At 33.5% G+C, this 20926-nt stretch overlaps 2 protein-coding genes across 5 annotated transcripts; one reads left to right on the top strand and one right to left on the bottom strand.

The window, feature by feature from the left end:
• Positions 1-439: 439 nt before the first annotated feature.
• Positions 440-3380, bottom strand: LOC140863444 (NADH dehydrogenase [ubiquinone] 1 alpha subcomplex subunit 9, mitochondrial-like). 4 transcript variants are annotated; one of them, XM_073266877.1, is made up of 8 exons: positions 3186-3380; positions 2138-2497; positions 1873-1987; positions 1611-1718; positions 1394-1480; positions 1213-1297; positions 921-1106; positions 440-751 (listed from the first exon to the last, which is right to left on the bottom strand). In XM_073266877.1, exons 3-7 carry the CDS (start codon positions 1945-1947, stop codon positions 1087-1089), a joined length of 375 nt encoding a protein of 124 aa, XP_073122978.1. In that variant the 5' UTR covers positions 1948-1987; positions 2138-2497; positions 3186-3380; the 3' UTR covers positions 440-751; positions 921-1086. The 4 variants fall into 4 exon arrangements, with proteins under 4 accessions (XP_073122978.1, XP_073122979.1, XP_073122977.1 ...); XM_073266878.1 differs by lacking the exon at positions 1873-1987 and having other exon boundaries at positions 2138-2264; positions 2393-2497; XM_073266876.1 differs by having other exon boundaries at positions 1873-2497.
• Positions 3381-20201: 16821 nt separating this feature from the next.
• On the top strand, positions 20202-20663 carry LOC140861058 (uncharacterized). The gene has a single exon (XM_073264066.1). It carries the CDS (start codon positions 20202-20204, stop codon positions 20661-20663), a length of 462 nt encoding a protein of 153 aa, XP_073120167.1.
• The last annotated feature ends 263 nt before the right edge of the window (positions 20664-20926 follow it).

The raw sequence follows: 20926 nt of genomic DNA, 5'->3' as shown, positions 1-20926 counted from the left end.
TCCAGCCAGCTCATGTCAGGACCTACGCGCAACTCACTGACTTGTTTACTAAAGCACTGGGCAAATCTTCATTTGAACACTTACTTCGCAAGTTGGGCATTCGAGAATTGCATGCTCCAACTTGAGGAGGGGTATTGGAGATCATATTGTTGTAATATTATGTTGTGTATATTCCCGTATATTTACTTGATTTGATTAGTTTAGATATTGAGGAGAATTGATTGTGCTAGTTTATGGTAAGATCTTTGTACACAAGCATGTATTTAATCATGTAATATTCAGAATGAGGAAGAAAAAAAGAACTCTCCTTAAAACATATCGTTACTTTACAATATATTACAAAATAATACTTTTAACATAAAACGTAATACCTTTGTCGTGAAAACTTATACTTTTTGAGCAACAAGTAATATTTTTAGTCAAATAAATATATATTATGGTTTAATATTTTTAACATACAAAATAATACTTTTACTATGAAAACTAATACTTTTAACATAAAAATTATTACAAAAAGTTATATATTTCGATAACATCTTTGTCACCATCTATCCTATGCTTGACATCCCGATATTCATCTTCTGCAAGTGAGTGGAAATTCATGAAAGTTGCTTCATAATGTTCCTAGCTTCTGCAAGCATGTCTGCTTGAGAGATACTTTGTGAAGTCCAGGCATCGTCATACCCAGTTCGCACAGGTGTTATTCCAACTGTCTCATGGCACTTGAATCCATGAGGCTTCCCACAACAGTCTGCAGCAAACAAAAATAACGGAAATCCTTCAGCTGTTCAAGTCTGAAGATAACCAAAATTGCTAGTCTTGGAAGTGAAAATACATTGAATGGAAAAGATTTGTAAAACGGGGCAGAGAACAGAATGATACAAGTGGGGAATATGTAGCTTTGAGTTGGCTAAGTTTACCCAGAATTTGCTGAAACAAGCATTGCCAAGCTCTCAGGAGATAATCATCAGAGTTGTTTATTAATGTGTTGGAGTCGGAAGAAAATGTCAGGTCTTGAAAAGAGGAATCATGCATTGATCCGTAGCTTTTTTGCCATAATTCTCTGATGCCGCTTTAATATTTGCTTCAGGCGACCAATTGTCGAGCTACGAGGAAGCAATGGTCCAGTATGAGTCTTGGCAGGCCGTTTAAAACATAAAGCAGTTGCAAGAGACAATTTTTCACAATATCTGTGTGGCAATATCATCTTACCAATAAGATTAATAACAACATTAGCCCTTGCCATCACAGCCTTAATGGAGTTTTCATCTCTGTGATTGTATTTCATAGGAACAATCTACAAATTAAGGATGTGAAGAACACCAACTCATATGTTTTGCAAGCGAAAACGACCACACTAAATGAACAGGATAAAGTCAACACAAGAATTCACCTGACTCAAATCACCCATCCGTTTAAGGTGGTGGTGGGAATCCTCGGAACCTCGAAATGATACTAATACTTGAGACCTCATCTTTTGCTAAAGGATAGGAGTAGGTGAAACATGGATGAAACATCATAAAACTTGAGCTTGGTTATAAAGTATCAAACTTTTGCACAAATTTACAGAAATTCAGCCGAAAAACCACTATGCAGAATAACAGACTCACCAAGCTGTTCACCACATATCGTCCAAGAAACCCGGTCGCTCCAAATATGGTCGCAACTATACCACTGCCAGGCAACAAAATTCTCAACTTCAACTGGCAATAATATGACTGAAAAACACAATTACCATTGTAGACATTACATTCAGTAGCTAGCTAGCCTGAAGAAATTGACAAAACATAAGAAAAATAAAACAATAAAAAAATAAAATAATCCAAAACACAATCCATCGTAATGATAAGAAGTCTGTAATGATAAACTCACACACTCAAATCTCTTTCGCCTTCCATTATCACTGGATTCATCAATCCTTGGAAGATAATTTTTGGCAGTGGGCATATCAAACTTCAATCAAAGCTCATACTTTACTAGCACAGTTCTATGACCAAAAAATCGCATCGAAACAAGAAGATAAGACAGCTCATTCAACCTTATATAATTGTCACATGATTATAATTGTTCTTTTAATCCCGCTAGTAAGAATTTACCATGCAAACATATTCAATAGTCCTGCAAAAATCAAACTTACCAGGTCAAGGACATGAACAAGGTGCTTTATTCCACTCTCATCCATGGAGTAGATGTGATCCTCCACCCGTTTTCCCAAAACCAAATCAAGCTCCAGAAACCCCCTTTGCTTACTCCTATACAACAAGCTACAATTTTTCCCAAGGAAAATAAAACCCACATCACAATTACAAGCAAAAAAGTAAAAAGGACAGATTTTTCAAGAAAAAAGGAAAAATTCAACAAAATTGTCGCCTCCAATTTACTGATCCCGAACCTGTCGCACAAGCGCCTTTTGCTTTCTTCACTGGAGAGATCAATATCGATAGATTTGGCGGTGCTATTCGAAGAGTATAAACTCGAAAAGGAACACAATACAGGTCTACAAAAATGGCGAAGGTATTGTGAGAACAAATATAACTGAAATTGGAGAAAATTATTAACATTCTCCAGCAGCCAAAGGTAATCGGAAAAAGAAAAGGCAAACACTTTCAAAAAACAAAATACTCCTAGTCGCCTCAATTCCTTATGTGCTTGACCCCTTCTATAAGAACATCAGCCTTCATTGCATCGACTAATGCAAAGAAATATCAGAACAATGAAATACACGGCTACAAAAGAATTCAAGCCCAAAAGTGGAAATCCAAATATGATGCAGCATTTGCAAATGCAGATATATCTAAGACAACCTAATTTCAGCATTGAAACAAAACATAACCAAATCCAAATCTTTCAAAACAGATTATGCCAACTCCGGTTCAATTTAGCTAACTTATTACTAATACAGGACCAAGGACAATCTAACCAGAGTATCAAACCATTCAATTTCACGACAACTGAAGCTGAAGTCAGCAGTTTCTTAAATTCCTAAAGAACCACTTCTCAAAGAATCTTCAATACTAACAACAAAAATATCCATTCTAATATCCCAATCAAAAGACGATTAGTTAGTTAAATTTCTTCTCGTTCGTGTCGACCAACCATGAACCAGAACTCCCCAAATCAATTGACCAAACAATCTACAAAAAAGTCATCTAGAAGCCAACATAAAATATAATAAAATCACTCACTCGATCCATGTCTGGAGAGGGTCATCGCCTTCATATTAGACAATCGCTTCAATCGACCTCCTAATTGATTACAACAATCGATTTGAAGTAGTTTCAGAGGGATAGTTGAATAACGGTTGTAACTTCTTCGATTCAAGATGGGTTGGGAATTTTTCTGTCGAAATCGAAAGCAAGGCGATGAAGATTTCCGTTCAATTTTGCAAGTATGGTGATAAAAAGTTTGGGCTCAATTAACGTGAGAATTGGATTAAAATATAGCGGGTATAGCGGGTCACAGCGATGGATCCGGGTCAAAGATTCGTCTCGTGAGACTGTCTCATACTAAGTATTTGCCAGTTTTATTTTATCTAGAAAGGAAAAAAGAGAGAGATTGAAAGAAAATTAATTTCCACTTAATTTTTTCCTTGAATATTAGAAGTTTATTTTTTATTTTTGACATTCTGTAATTATTCTATTTGATTGTTTTCTTTTACTTTTTTAAAAAAATGATTTGTTTCCATATTCTCGGGACTAAATCGAAGGAATGCAAATAATATCGTATCATTTTGAGGATTTAAGTAAGAGGTGACCGAGAGAAAAAGAAAAGAGAAAAACCTTCAAGAGAGACAAGAGATTTGCAATATACGTGTAAAGAAACTCACGGTGATAAAGAAGCAAGAGAACACAACACAAGTATCGAAGATCTTGTGAAGATTATCAAGGATTTTACTGTGGCTTTGTCTCATTTACTCTTTGAGTTTATTTGATATTCTATTGGTTTTATGTAATTCAATTTAATATTGAATTTTGAAGAGTTGTTAGAATTCTCTGAGTTTGAGAAATCCAATTTTGATATGTTTAATATGATTTAACTTTTGTAATCTCGTATTACTTTGTTCTAGTAATAATTTTTGTCATGAGCACTTGTTCACAATAACTTTCAAGTTTATTGTTTTATTCTTTATTTCCACTGCATAATTATTCATAACTGTGGTCTTTGATTAAACTCATTTGTTATCATTTGAACCTATCGAGTTTGAGTAGTGTTGGTACTTAATGTTGTTAACATTGTAGACCAACATTAATGTGTGAGATTGTGAAATCGTTTATAATGTTTTTTGAATACCTTTCAAATAACATGAAAATTAACTAATATAAAAAAATTTATGTATATGCATGCATCGCGTGCAATGCACGCTAATATAGATAATTATAGAATTGAAGATTTAAAAAAATTCATAAAAAATCCTATAAAACTGTGATACGGGTCAATTTTGTGAAACATATCTTTCATTAATTCGACATGCCTCATGAAAATTTACTATATTTATGCAAAAAGTCACTACAAAAATAATAGTCTATGGTGACCCTCTCTTGATGACATTTTTTATTTAGTGTTTTATAAATATTTTATAATTACACTTGTAAAAACTCGTAATCTTAAAATAAAAAGATACATATTAGACTGTTTTTAATGATATTTTTAATCAATGTCGTTGTTTATTGGAGGAAAGCGATTTCTTTTACCTCCACCTCTAGAATTATTTTCACCCTTCAATTTTTTTGGGTTAATTTGTCTACCCTACTCTCTCTCTCTCTCTCTCTCTCTTACTTCCTTTTCTTCAGCAGCTGACCACAATTCTTCACCCCACGTTTTCTCTCTTCACACCGATTAATCAACACGATTTCTCGCTTGCCTTCTCTTCACACCGATCGCGTCAATTTCTCTTTTTCTACTGATCAGGTAATTTTCCCTTTTATTTTTCCCTTTTCAAAATTGAAATTGATTTTTTCGATCCGAGGTGGTTTTTATTATTCCATCGAGTGTTTTTATTTTGAAGTTAACCTTTTTCACGTCGTAAATGAGCACTCATGTTTCTAATGTTTTATTTCATTCTCAGCTGTAGCTAATGGCATCTCTAATAATTATTTAGCGTGGTGAGTTTTGCCTTTAAATCAATTTTTTTAAAAGGCCTACATCCACACTCCATCTTTCTCGTGGGAAGGGCATCATGACCTGAGAGCCTATATCCACACTTCGTTTAGTGGAGGGGCATTATGACACGAAGGTCTTATCCAACACTTCGTCAACCTCAAGTGGTGGGACATTATGACCCGAAGCCCTTATCCATCACGTCGTCAATTTTCATCATAAATTCACCACAAGCCATAAAAATTCCTTTTACCTCACCTCAACCTTTTCTCAAAAATTCAGAACACAAAAACACACAACACCACCCACCAAAAACCCATACACACTCACACACACTACACATGCACATACCCGCACAATACGCACACACACATACACGCATACACACACACACCAGCACACAAAAACACACAAAAATACACTCACACACATGCTGGAAAATACAAACACATCACACACAGAGACACGATTTTTGGGGAAAATTCATATAAACTTAAATCCAGAATCATCACGTTAAATCATCAAGAATAAAATTGTAAACTGAAGCAGAAGGGGAAGCGTACCTGAATCAATAACAATAAGTACTTGTAGATCTGTGTGGTTTGGCCTTCCAGATCAACACGATTTGCCTTGAGAGTTTCTTCAGTTATCTCACACTCTGTAACTATCGATGGGAATCGAATAGAATGAATGTGTCGATGTAGACATCGTCGTGTGATCTGGGGACCATAACCCTTTATTTATAATTTGGGATTTTATTTAAGTCCATCAATCAAATAGAAAAGTCCACTAGTATCTACACATTAAAGGTCACACCCTATTAGATACATTAAAGCCCAAATAAACCGAAATCATATTTAGAATAATTTTATGGGATAACTTTATTTGACAGTCCACAACATATAATTATTTACATATAAGCCCAACGTTGGATTTATGATCCAGCAATCTCCCACTGGGATATATGTGAAACTTTATAATTATATTTTGCAAAATAACCTAATGAGCTCAACTTTGCTGCCATTACCGTAATGTATCTACTGCTAATATGGTACATCAATCATACTAACATAGGATCAAAGAGGCCTTTGTCACATTTATCGTAACTCGACCCATCAATGGTCACATATGTCAGATAACTGAACGACATGGATTATGATGTGGATGTGTAGCATAGAAATTTCATGTAACGTGATCTTAACATGCTTATTGCCAACTGGTCCACCCTTAAACCTTAGTGAGATCAACCAAAACAGAGTCAGAGTGTGAATAAATCAAAACCTTTATTTCTGCAAAAATAACCTTCCCTTATGTATCCATAAACCAAAAAACCAAATCACTGAAACATGTCTATAAAAGCATTTAAAATTACAAACTCTCACAAAACCTGAATATCCTTGAATGACGAAACACCCATACAAATAATGTGCACACAAAACCTTTTGGGTGATAGTCCCTTAGCAAGTGGATCCGCAATCATGGAGTTTGTACCGATGTGCTTTATAGACATTATTCACTCTGAACTCTTACTTCAATAATCAGAAACTTGATTGGATGTCTTATGACACACTATAAAATCTACTGTCATGACAAAAGAGACTATAATAAATGACTTTTAGTACTCTTTTGTGAGATGACACCTTTTGACAATAGATTTAAATAATCCAACATAGTTTTAACACTATCTAGGCATCCCATAAATCAGAGTCAGTATACCAAATGATCTCAAAACCGATATGACCTCTGATATGTGAGCATATAATTCCTTATTTTCTATAAATTTCATAATACGTAATTGACTATTTTCCAATAGTCTACTCTTGAATTATTTAGATATCTGTCCAACATCTCAGTCACGCATATAAAGAATATACGTGTATAAACCTTATCAATACATTAGATTCCCTACTTCTAAGCCATAAAGAATCTTTTGTATTTCTTTTCTTAAATCATTATTAGGGCACTGATTGAGACTAAATTGTCTCCCTCAACTTAGGGATATCAATTATTTTACAATCTTGCATCCCATATCTCTTTAGAACTTTCTCGATATAGCTTTTCTGTGATAATCCAAGAATACATCGCGAGAGATCCCAATGTATCTGGATACCCAGTACAAAAGATGCATCACCAAGATATTTCATCTCAAAATTCTTAGCTAAAAATCTCTTGGTGTCATTAAACATATCTATATCGTTGTTAGCGAGTAGGCTAGCATCACATAGAAAACCAGAAAAATATTTACTCCCACTGAACTTATGATATATACAATCATTGACCAAATTCATCTCAAACCGAACGAGATGATCACATGATGAAATGTAAAAAAATCAATTATTAATTAAAATTTAGTACTATGTCAATATATTCCTGAAGAGTCCTTCAAATAAACCAAAGAGAAAGACCCTTTACTATTGATGTCCTTACTATGTAAAACCTATGAATGACAAGACAAGTCTTATATCTCTCACATTACCTTTTGAATACTCATGGTTTTAAATATCCATTTAGAACCAATGAACTTCACAATTTAGGCAATGGGACAAGATATCAAATGTCATTGTCTTTCATAGATTTTATCTCTTTATATTGACATCAATCCATTTCGAGAGTTAGAATTTTTCATGACTTGACCTTATTCTCTTGGAGAAATACAATCAAATTACCTAAGACTGTATTTCTTCTCTCTCGAGTGGAACTCCATAATAACGAGGTTATTGAGATGTAAGAGTTTGTTCTTTTAGAATATTTCTTGAATGAAAGATTTTCTTAAATTGTCTTACCATATTGTGTTTTAAACAAAGTCAAAATAGAATTTTGATCAATGTCAATAACACCTGTGAGAATATTAAAATATTTTTCCTTAAAGACAATTTTCATAATTTTATCTCCCCCCACAAACTCGACATCCTCAAAAACCAAGCATTTTCCTAAATAAGAATCAAAATAATTGTGGGACCATAAAACTTTTACCCCTTAGATCTTTAAGAATCCCTTTAATCAAATTTTGTTAAGGATATATGCTGCAGTCATTAGTGTTTTTCCATAAATGAGATATAAGAAGTAATATCTAAAATAATAATCTATGAACAATATAAATTATTGTTGATCATTCCTAAAAACCATATGGAAGACCCACTAATATCCATATTCATAAGTTCATAGACATCTAAATTCTTGTTGACTTCAAATCTCCTTTATTTTGTTTGTTTTCCCTTTATACAGTTAAAACAAATATCAAAATATGTTAAATATAAAGGATTGAGAATTTCGTCAGACATAAGTTTTTTTTTTCTCCATCTGAAGATATAACATAATATCTCATGTCACGACGTAACCGAATTATCATTTACTGGAATTTTATCTTTGAGACTTTTAAATTTAATTGCAGGGGCTCATTAAATGAAACAATTGTATCAACCAAAAAAAGATTATTGTAACGAGTTGAAAATCCAGAGCCAACCAATTTTGAATCTTGAAATAACCTAAATTTTCATTTTCAAATGAGCAAGAGAAACCGAATTTGCCCAAAATAAAAATAAAAATTATTTCGACTGAAAGTCGGTACAATAAATGTTCATTCAAATTCAAATAAAACTCAGGCCTTAACAATAATCTAAAATTTTCAATTATTTCAACTTTAACTGTTTTGCCATTGTACAGCGATGAATCTTTCATCATCATTTGAGCTTTAGCAATAATAATAACTCAGCATAGACACACTGATGATAGCACCAAAATCTATCCACCATATGTGACATCAAAGATAAATTATTCTTAAAACAAACCAAATTAAGAAAAATTCTTTTCATTAGCCTTTTAGCTCCACATAAGAAACAACTATTATTTTTCGATTCACTCGGTTTCTTTTGTTGTTCCTTTTGAGCTGCTATATCTGCAGCTTATTTTATCCTTAATCATTTATCTTTATACCTCATTGAAAATGAAGTTGTACGTCAAGAATGTACAAAATTCACCCTTTCATTCTTGACAAATCTTAGTTTCAAAATTCTGAATATGATTCTTAACTGTAATTATATATTTTCTACATATTGCCCTAAGGATACCTGAATGACTTATCTTAATGATCATCACACATGCAATTTAATTTCTCCTACCTTTCCATCTCCCTCCTTGCAAAATAGATACTCTAGTTCAGAAAGATATACTTGAATCAATCGTTATTGCAATATTTTTTTATCATTATTCCAAGAACTATCAAGATGTTAACTTTTCCATAACTTGAAGTAACGAGCATCTTTGAAAGTAAGAATAAATTTGATGAAGACAGTAAAACTAGAAGAAATATTCAAATAATAACTGAACAAAAAATTATCAATAAATTAAATATGCTCACAAAAATGCCCTAATAAGTAATATTAAATTTAAATAAATGCAATCCCCATCTCAAGATACCGGACACTCCATTAATATTCCATCTTTGGACAAAATATTAACTTATAAATGATATCTTGGTGCAGTAATCAAATACTGATCAAAAGAACATATCAAATAATAAATCTTTCTTTGGACCGATTTATTATTCATATGTAAAAACCGAATAATAATCACGCATTTATTATCACAAGTGCACATGTAACTATGCTAAATAATAACCTTCCTTTGGGCCGATTAATTATTCACATAAGTTACATGTACAAAACTTTTTATATTCCAAAAAAAATTAATTTCCACAATAGAGGTCACTTTGGTGAAATGCTGCTTCAATCAATTTATCCCAAAATATATACCTTAAATGTTCCTTTATTCAAATTTAATATCAAAGAAATTGACCATTTTCTTAAAAAATAAATTTTAAGTATTTTTGGTCAAATTCAATTATTTAACCATTGACTGTACGGTCAATGATGTCTGGTGGGCAAATCAGGCAATTATCTGGTCATGGGTGTGATCTTTTCGGGTTGGATTCCCGTATATTCAAAAACATTTAATGACTCATTTATATTGACCAGATAAACTTAATCCATAGAAAATAATCAATTAATTCAAATAATGCAAACCTCATAAGGGATACCAAAAATTGATAGTAAATAACATGTCAAATAAGAATCTTTCTTTGGGCCGATTATTATTCACATGAAAATCGAATAACTATCACTTTTTACCCTTATAAAACGCATATGTAACTATATTAAATATTAACCTTCCTTTGGGCCGATTAATACTCATAAAAATTACATATACAAACTTTTTTATATTTCAAAATAAATTGATTTTAATCAACTCATTTTAAAATATATAAAAATAACCTTATCATTATTTAAATAATTAAAAATTTAAACCTTTAACCCAATTATCCTTAAAACCCAAAACAAAATGGGTTTATAATCGAATTAAACTTTATCAGAAAAAATATATGATGGGTTAGAAAAATTTACCAAAAATCTGAAATATTTTCGTTTCATTGATTTAAAATATATATATATATATATATATATATATATATATATTATTTTTTTAAAATTTTCAAAAATTGGAAAATTGCCCCCAAAAAAAAAATCCCTAACCCATTATCTTCCTCAACTAGATGCCGCCGCCCTTACTCCGACCTATTCCGATCGTCCAGAGATAGCACACATGGATACGACCACCACGGTGCCATCACCTGTCCCGATCGTTGCTTTATCGGCCGGAAAATTGGCCCCAAAATTTTCGAAGCTCGCGACCTGCAGGTGAGACTTTGGATTCAAAATCGGGCGTTTATGCGACATTTTCCGACGATTAGTTGATGCTGTGTGAGGCGCCTGGTTATGGGCAAAAAAACGCATCATCAATTGCTGCCGGAAACGGCCTGTAGGATGGCCGATTTGCACGATTTCCGGCGGCCCTAAAACCCTAGCCGAAAAATTCGAATTTCCAGTTTTTTTTAAAAAAAATCCTAAAATATATAAAAATAATCTAGACTGAAAAATTTGAATTTAATTCAAAATAATCATAGTCTGTTTTCTATTAAACCAAATCGAATCTAAATTAAATCTCAATGATTTAAACATGAGTGGCTCTGATACCACTTATTGAGAAAAATCCATATAAACTCAAATCCAAAATCTTCATGTTAAATCATCAAGATTAAAACTGTAAACTGAAGCAGAAGCGTACCTGAATCCATAACAATAAGTACTTGTAGATCTGTGTGGTTTGGCCTTCCAGATCAACACGATTTGCCTTGAGAGTTCCTTCAGTTCTCCCACGCTCTCTAATTATCGTTGTGAAATAGAATAGAATGACTGTGTCGATGTAGACGTCGTCGTGTGATCTGGGGACTATAACCCTTTATTTATAATTTGGGATTCTATTTAAGCACATCAATCAAATAGAAAAGACAACTAGTTCTACACATTAAATGTCACACCCTATTAGATACATTAAAGTCCAAATAAATCGAAACCTTATTTAGATCACTTTTATGGGCTAAATTTATTTGACAGTCCACAACACATAATTATTTACGTATAAGCCCAACGTTGGATTTATGATCCAACAATGATCACACACAAACACGCACACGGCACGCACAAGACACACACACGGCCACCACAAATATATATATATATATATATATATATATATATATATATATATATATATATAAAATAACCTATTATAAATTTTTTCTTTGACTCGATAATATCCTAATAGCTTTGAAACATGTCGATCTCAATCATACATAGCACAAAAAAACATAGAAAAATATTTACTCACTTTTCATTGATACGCCCAAAAAAAAAAAAGAAATCCCAAAACATCACTTTTCTTTGATAATACTCACTTATAAATCATGTATTTTGTGTATTCATACATATACATCTAGATCATCAAAAATACATCGTAAATCATTTGACATATATATTACTTCAACAATACATGAAAGAAACGGGTTTCACCTGCCTTTTTATCGAAGAACAAATGATCTGGAAAACGTTTTCTTGGATCAGAGATCAACCGGAACATGGACGGACCAAGAATTCTCAAGTTTAAAGAAGAACCCTAGCCTCCCTTTCACGTTCTCTGCCCTCTCTCTCGTTTCTCACGTCTGATACCTTTCTGTTTTCTTTTCTTTTTTTGTTTTTAATTTCTTTTCTTTTCTATTTACACACTTAATCTTTTATTTAATCAAATTTCTAATAAAAATCTAAACCCAGTCAAAAACTTAAATTTTAGTTAATATTTTCTACCAACTCAGTCCAGGTAAAATAAAAGAATAAAAGTTCTAATATTCTACTAACCCAGTTCGAATTAAATTAAAATGAAGTTCCTCCTACGAATTACTTAAATTCTACTAACCAGTCTATTCCTAAAAATTTAAATAAATTATTTTTATTAATTAGACTAAAAACCCTCGTCAATTAAATAACCAAAAATAAAATTAAATTAATACCTCAACTCGTGTCCGGGTATTTTTTTCACCTGAAAACCTCCAAACATCATCCTCTAGCATTCAAAAATCTCAAAAATATGTTAAACATTAGAAATAAATAATTTAAATCTAACACATAAAAATTTATAATTTTAAACTTAAAACAGACAACTAAATATCATGCATGTGGTCAGATCGATCGCTTAATTTTCTAGGTATTACAAAACACATAGATATAAGACATCACTTTATTCGTGACTTGGTTGAAAAAGATTTGATTCGTATGTAATTGATTGGTACTGACAATCAACTAATTGATATATTTACAAAAGCATTGGATTTTATGTAAACATATCAAAATTGGTTTTATGTAATTCAATTTAATATTGATTTTTGAAGAGTTGTTAGAATTCTCGGAGTTTGAGAAATCCAAGTTTGATAAGTTTACTAGGATTTGACTTTTGTAATCTCGTATTACTTTGTTCTAGTAATAAGTTTTGTCATGAAACATTGCACAAGTGCTTACACTTGTGCACAATAACTTTCAAGTTTATTGTTTTATTATTTATTTCCGCTGCATTATTATTCATAACTGTGGTTTTTGATTAAAATCATTTGTTATCATTTGAACCTATCGAGTTTGAGTAGTGTTGGTACTTAATGTTGTTAACATCATTGACCAACATTAATGCGTGAGATTGTGAAATTGTTTATAATGTTTTTTTGGATACCTTTCAATTAACATGAAAATTAAAAAAAATTATGTATATGCATGCATCGCGTGCAATGCATCGCGTGCAATGCACGCTAGTATAGATAATTATAGAATTGAAGATTTAAAAAATGTAATTGATATTTACACTCCATTTTATTTTATTTGCACTCCACTTGTGAGTAAATTAGACACATATTTTATACATAAAATGGAGTGTAGATAACACAAGGTGAAGTGTAAATATCAACTTTCTTTTAAAAAAAAATACACAAAACTCCTATAAAACTGTGATACGAGTCAATTTTATGAAACATATCTCTCATTAATTTGATCTGGCTCATGAAAATTTACAATTTTTATGCAAAAAGTCACTGCAAAAATAATAGTCTATGGTGACACTCTCTTGCTGACATTTTTTATTTAGTGTTTTATAAATATTTTATAATGACACTTGTAAAAATTCATAATCTTAAAATCAAAAATTACATATTAGACTGTTTTTAATGACATTTTTAATCAATGTCGTTGTTTGTTGGAGGGAAGCGATTTTTTTTACCTCCACCTCTAGAATTATTTCCCCCCTTCAATTTTTTTGGGTTAATTTGTCTACCCTACTCTCTCTCTCTCTCTCTCTCTCTCTCTCTCTTTTTACTTCCTTTTCTTCAGCAGCTGACCACAATTCTTCACCCCACGTTTTCTCTCTTCACGCCGATTAATCGACACAATTTCTCGCCTGCCTCCTCTTCACACCGCTCGCGTCAATTCCTCTTTTTCTACCAAGGTAATTTTCTCTTTTATTTTTCCCTTTTCAAAATTGAAATTGATTTTTCCGATCCGAGGTGGTTTTTATTATTCCATCGAGCGTTTTTATTTTGAAGTTAACCTTTTTCACGTCGTAAATGAGCACTCATGCAATGCCCCGAAAAATATCCAATTAAATAATTTATGATAATGGGAATTAAATTTCTAATTTTTATAAATTAAAGAACTGAAATTGAAGTCTACAAATTATCAGGGACCAAATTTCAATTTTGGGGAAGTTTAGGGACTAACATGTAAAAAGTTGAATGGGACCCCATGAAATAAATAATTAGGGGATATTTGTCTCCCTAATCATTCTCCCATTATCTTCTTCCTCATTCATCTGAGAGGAGAGAAGGAAGACTCCCATCTCCATTTTTTTTCTCCAAGCTTCGATCCAACTCGATCCGACCAGTAGAATTTCGATTCGAGCACGGTTTTGGAATCCTTGAGATAAGGGCTACTTCTCTACGTAAGTATGATTAAATTCTACCAAGTTCTAATTTTGAGATGTTGTTGGATTCTAATTTTAGTTGGATAAATATGTTCTTGAGATAATAGAGATGGTATATCTAAGACGGTTTGAGAAAATACCATCGTTTAAACATGTTTTTGATTTTCGAAGAATTTTCAGAATTTTTGGATGATGATTTTCGAAAATTAGAGATGATATTGATGATGATATTGTGTTGGAATTGTAAAAATATTGTTGTTGAGAATTTTTGGAAATACCGATTTTTAGACGTTATGTCGTCGGATTGAATTTTGAAGAAATTGTTGAATATTCGGCTTGACGAGAATTATAAGGAATTATATCGAGAAATAATTTTGTCCATTTCAGATTTTGAATTGGAATTTATTGAATTGGAATCGCAAGAAATTGAGTTGTTTAGAGTTCGGTCAAGATTGAGATTGATTATTGTTTGAAAAGCGATTTTTGGATCGAACAAGAAATTGATATGAATTTCATATGAATGTAGCTTTCAAGACTTGAGCATTCCGGACTTGTAATTGAGGTATGAATAGACAATGAAGAGCTTGGGATTGAATCCTCGAGAAGATTTTGAGATTCTCGAGCCCAATAAATCACACACTTATTTGCTATATTATTTGAATTATATGAATTGATTGAATAATATGAAATTATGAATTTGATTTTATTCGATGATTATCGATATATGATTCATGATAATGATTTGATATATGAGATGAGATGCTCAGATTGAATAGATATTTTGATATATTGAATTGCATCATCTCATTCATATTGAGCCAGACTTTGTTCAGATTTGATGGCAGACTTGCCTAGATTGCAGCAGACGTTTGGGTCTATATTTGAGTGGCATGGAATGTAGAACAACTTCCATGATAGAATACTCTATATAGGAGTGTCGAAGTCCGGGGTTGAGAAGCTCAACGCCCACCCCGATTGGGAGAGTAGGTGGTGACGTTGTGTTTTCTTTTCCCTTGGGATCCCTAAAATCAAGATTCAGACTGAATCAGAGAAATTATAACCCCAAATTCTTGAGCATGCATTTCTTCCATGCATTATCCATTTTAGATTACTTATGGATTTATATTGATATCATTGAAATTTTTAAATGCTCATTTGTTTATGTCATTCATACTGAGTTTATATACTCACCGTTTTTTCGGCTGTTGCTTTGTCTTGAGTGTGTGCATTGCAACAGGTGGTTCGGGGTCAAGCTTTAGAGAACCTTAAAGATTTGAAATGAGAATAAAAGTGAAGCTCGGGTCTATCAGACGAATAATTTTAAATACATTTTGAAAACATGTTGAATTTTGGAGTGTTCAAACTTGTTGCATTTTACACTCACTTGAATGATTTTCATACATCTCTTTATTATACATTGTGATCAAGACTTTGAGAGGTCACCATTCCAGGTCTTTGGAGCAAGAAAAGAATAAAAAAATAAAGATTTTCGAAGCCCCAGCGACCCCGCTCAGCCCAAGGGCACGGCCGCGCATCCGGTGCGCAATTTTGCGCAACGGAGGCACGCCCGCGCGGCCGCAGTTCAGCAGCGGCGCGCCCGCGCCTCCTCCCCGAAAAAAAAAAATCTTTCCGCGACGCGTTTTTTCTTCGCCAAATGTCTTATTGATTATTTTTAAATATTTGCACCCGAGATCTCCACATTAGGTGGTATCAAAGCGAGGTTGAGATACCTTGAGTACATTAGAAGATTGAGAACGGGGTAGATCGAGTCCTCTTGATTTAATTTTCGCATGAGATGATTTCATTGCATTATTACATGAATTCCATGCGAGCATGATTTACTGCTTTAAGATTATGTGACTACTTGATTCTTTGAATAAATTGTAAAGAATGTCATGATTGAACAACGAATCAGAACGATTCCCTTTTTGAGAATTTCAAGAATGAATTAGAATGATTCCAGATAAGAAATTGAGCATGATTGAACTGAAATAGCAGAGAACGAACGATATGGAAATGATCCTTTGATATATTAACTGTTTATGAATTGGTCTTGTATTATCAGAAAATGTCTCCTCGTAGGACAAGAAACAATCCTAGAGAATAGGAAGCACCTCAGACTGAGGATATGCCTCGAGCAGTAGAAATACCACAAGCTTAGGAGGGCAGAAAATTATTCAAAATGAGATGACTTGAATCATGATTATAAGATGAATATCTTGATTACTTATTGAATAATCATGATGGTTTTGATGTCTGCATGAGATTTTAATGCAGGGTTCAGTATGAGATAAATACAGGAGAGCCATATCAAGAGTTAATGATCTTGGCTATTGATGTCATGAGATCGAAATGACAACTATGAAATCTATTCTCCGTAGGATGAATTATAATCCCCTAAGACCTGATAGGCCGGGACTGAACGAGGTAAGATATAATGTTTGATGTATTTGAACTAAAAATGTGTCAGATAACCTCAAGCAGAACAAAGATAAACCCTTGAGCCTGAGGATTTTGGAAGAATACAGAATTAATACAGTAAGAATTCTTGAGATTAGAATTCTATTGTTTCTAACTCGTTAATTTCAAGAACGGGTTGTAGGCTTTGTGATAGTGTAACAAACACTTTAAGACCAAAGCTAGAATTACAGATACCCATCCTGGAAGATGAATCGACTTAACAGTGATGCCAAGATTGATATGTTGATACCAAGGGATCGAACAAAAATAATTTGAGATCCAAATGTACCCAGTAAGATGATTTAGTTTATTATGCCTTTTGGGTTATGAGTATGAGAAATGAATAAATTATATCATGCTGCTTAGAGTTACCGTGTTGAGATTTTGATGATATATTGATTTATCGGGAATTGATCTAAGCATGCAATATAATTGAAAATTTACTATTGCATTTTAAATGTCAGTACTCATACGCTAAGGATAGGGAAGAGCTGATTAATATGATGTACTGAGAATCCTATTAGAACCCAATCGATTGTATCGAAGATGGATTATTAAGTTATTCGATACTAAATTGCGAGAATAATGTTATGATGGAGTCTTACATAAATGATATATATTGGGTTTTATTATTAAAATGACTGGATGAGATATTATGAACTAAATCGTTTAGATGATACGATTTGAGAAATGTTCGAGGAGAACCTCGATTCCTCTATAACAAGAGGATGAAATTGATGTTTTTGGAAAATATGATTGAGTTTGCATGATACTTGGTACCTTATTGGTATTGTATTTTGGAATTGATGTACTGACCAAGTACATGGCTACAATGGATTTTTTCCACAACGTTGTCAGATTTAGACCAAGGATGGCAAACAACTGGAAATTCTATGGTAAGAGTTATAGAGTTAAGATCCCTTTGATTTCAATATTAGCTATGACACGTTTACTGCAGAGAGGTGTCGAGGGATTCTTAGTATATGCAGTAGATGTATTGAAATTTAGCCCAAAATTAGCAAACATTCCAGCTGTGAAAGAATTTGCAGACGTGTTTCCAGATGAAATTCCGGGTTTTTCTCCAACCCGTGAGATTGAATTCAATATTGAATTGATGTCTGGTACTTTACGTATTTCGAAGGCTCCTTACAAAATGGCACCACTGGAACTTAAAGAACTCAAAGAGCAACTTGAAAATCTATTAGCCAAGGGATACATTAGACCGAGTGTGTAACCTTGGGGTGCTCCAGTGCTATTTGTAAGAAAGAAAGATGGGTCGATGAGATTATGTATCGACTATCGACAATTGAATAAAGCCACGATAAAGAATAAATACCCTTTGCCTCGAATAGATGATTTATTTGATCAATTACAGAGTTATTCCATTTATTCGAAGATTGACTTACGATCTAGATATCATCAATTGAGGGTCAGAGAGGCAGATATTCCCAAGACCGCATTTAAAACTAGGTATGAGAATTTTGAATTCCTGGTTATGCCTTTTGGAGTGACGAATGCTCCTACTATGTTCATGAACTTAATGAATAGAATTTTTCAGAAGTACGTTGACGAGTTCTTTGTGATATTTATTGATGATATTCCGATCTATTCTAAGAATGAGATTGAACATACAGAGCACTTGAGGGTTATCTTGCAGATTTTGAGACAAGAATATTTATATGCCAAGCTATCCAAGTACGAGTTTTGGTTGGACCGAGTTGTATTTCTTGGTCACTTGGTTTTGGGAGAAGGGATTTCAGTCGATCCCAGTAAATTCTAGGAAGTGATTAACTGGCCTAGACCTACTTCTGTTCCTGAAATACGGAGTTTCATGGGTTTAGCAGTGTATTATCGCAGATTTATTGAGGGATTTTCCAGCATTGCGAAGCCGATTACCCAATTAACCCAGAAGAATGCTCCGTATGTTTGGACAGATGCCTGTGAAAAAAGCCTTGTTGAGTTGAAGAGGAGACTGACCAGTGCTCCTGTATTGACTATTCCATCAGGTACAGGTGGTTTTGTCGTTTATTGTGATGCGTCTCACAGAGGTTTTGGATGTGTACTTATGCAAAGAGGCCATGTGATAGCCTATGCATCAAGAAAATTGAAGCCACACGAGACCCGATATCCCATACATGATCTTGAACTTGCAGCCATTGTTTTTGCCTTGAAGATTTGGCGCCATTATTTGTACGGTGAGACCTTTGAAATATTTTTTGATCATAAGAGTTTGAAATATCTATTTTCTCAGGCTGAACTGAACATGAGACAGAGGCGTTGGTTAGACTTGTTGAAAGATTTTGACTGTGAGATTAAGATTATCCAGGAAAGTCTAACGTAGCTGCCGATGCCCTGAGTAGAAAGGTATGCAATTTGTCTCTGTCTGTGATGGGTGTGTCTAGATTGATTGAGAATTGTTGTGCTTCTAGCTTGGATTTTGAGGCAAATATGCAATTGATCAGAATTTTTGCAATCCAAACAGAACCAGAATTATTGATGAGAATTAAAAAGGCACAGAATTCTGATCAGAACATCCATAGTTCAGTTGAGAAAGTTAGATCTGGACATCAATCAGAATACCAGGTCAGTGATGATGGAATCTTGTTTGTGAATAACCGTATTGTTTTGCCAGATGTTTCAGAATTAAGACAACAGATTCTACGAGAGGCACATTGCTGTAAATTCAGTGTACACCCAGGTGGGAGAAAAATGTATAACGACTTGAAAAGTCAATATTGGTGAAAAAAGATGAAAGCAGATGTGACAGAATTTGTATCCCGATGCCTAAATTGTCAGCAAGTGAAAGCAGAAAGAAAGCAACTAGGTGGTCTATTGCATAGTTTAGCAATTCCAGAGTGGAAATGAGATCACATCACTATGGATTTTATCACGAGACTACCAAGATCCTCAAGAGGATGCGATGCAATCTGGGTAGTAGTTGACAGACTAACTAAGTCTGCATGCTTTATTCTTTATCAGATGACATACCGACATGATCAGATGACCAATATTTACATCCGAGACGTAGTGAGATTACACGTTGTGCCGAAATCTATCGTTTCAGATCAAGACCCTAGATTCACTTCACACTTTTGGCACATTTTACAAGAATCATTTGACACTAGTTTGAACCTGAGTACAACTTATCATCCTCAGACAGATGGACAGACAGAGCGGACTATCCAGACTTTAGAAGATATGCCGAGGGCTGTGGTACTAGATTTTGGTACCAGCTGGCAAGATTCGTTTTCACTTGTTGAATTTTCCTATAATAACAACTATCAAGAAGCATTGAGATGAGTCCTTATGAGGCGTTATATGGTAAGAAATGTAGATCTTCGTTGTTTTGGGATGATCTTTCAGAAGTACCAGTGACTGATCAAGATATGATTAGAGATATGTTAGATAAGATAAAGTTGATTCAGTCAAGAATGAGAGCAGCACAGGAGAGACAAGCCGAGTATGCTAATGTCAGATGCAGGCCCTTGAGTTTTGAACAAGGTGACCGTGTATTCTTGAAGATATCTCCTTTCCGAGGTACAGTCCGTTTTGGAAAGAGAGGTAAGTTATCACCAAGATATATTGGGCCATATGAGATTCTAGACATAATTGATGACCTATCATACGGATTAGCTCTCACTCAAGCTCTATCAGATATTCTTGACGTATTCCATGTGTCTATGTTGAAGAGGTATCAACCAGATCCCTCCCAAGTACTTCAACCAGATGAGGCAGAACTGGATGAGACTTTGAGCTAGTTTGAACGACCGATAAAGATTATGGACAGAAAAAAAATAAGAAGCTCAGAATTAAGTCGATTCCTTTGGTTAAAGTACAGTGGAGCAGACACAGCGTTGAAGAAGCAACATGAGAATTAGAGCATGATATGAGACAGAAGTACCTTGAACTTTTTGTATGAGATTTGCGGCATTGTAATTCAGTCCAATATAATTTCTAGGTATGTACTTGAGATTTCGTGGACGAAATTTTATATTAGAGGGGAGGAATTGTAACGCCCCAT

Source organism: Henckelia pumila, chromosome 4, assembly GCF_033568475.1.
Source record: "Henckelia pumila isolate YLH828 chromosome 4, ASM3356847v2, whole genome shotgun sequence".
NCBI classification, from domain to species: domain Eukaryota; kingdom Viridiplantae; phylum Streptophyta; class Magnoliopsida; order Lamiales; family Gesneriaceae; genus Henckelia; species Henckelia pumila.
The sequence above is the reverse complement of the archived record's forward strand: the minus strand, read 5'-3'. Positions and strand labels throughout refer to the sequence as shown.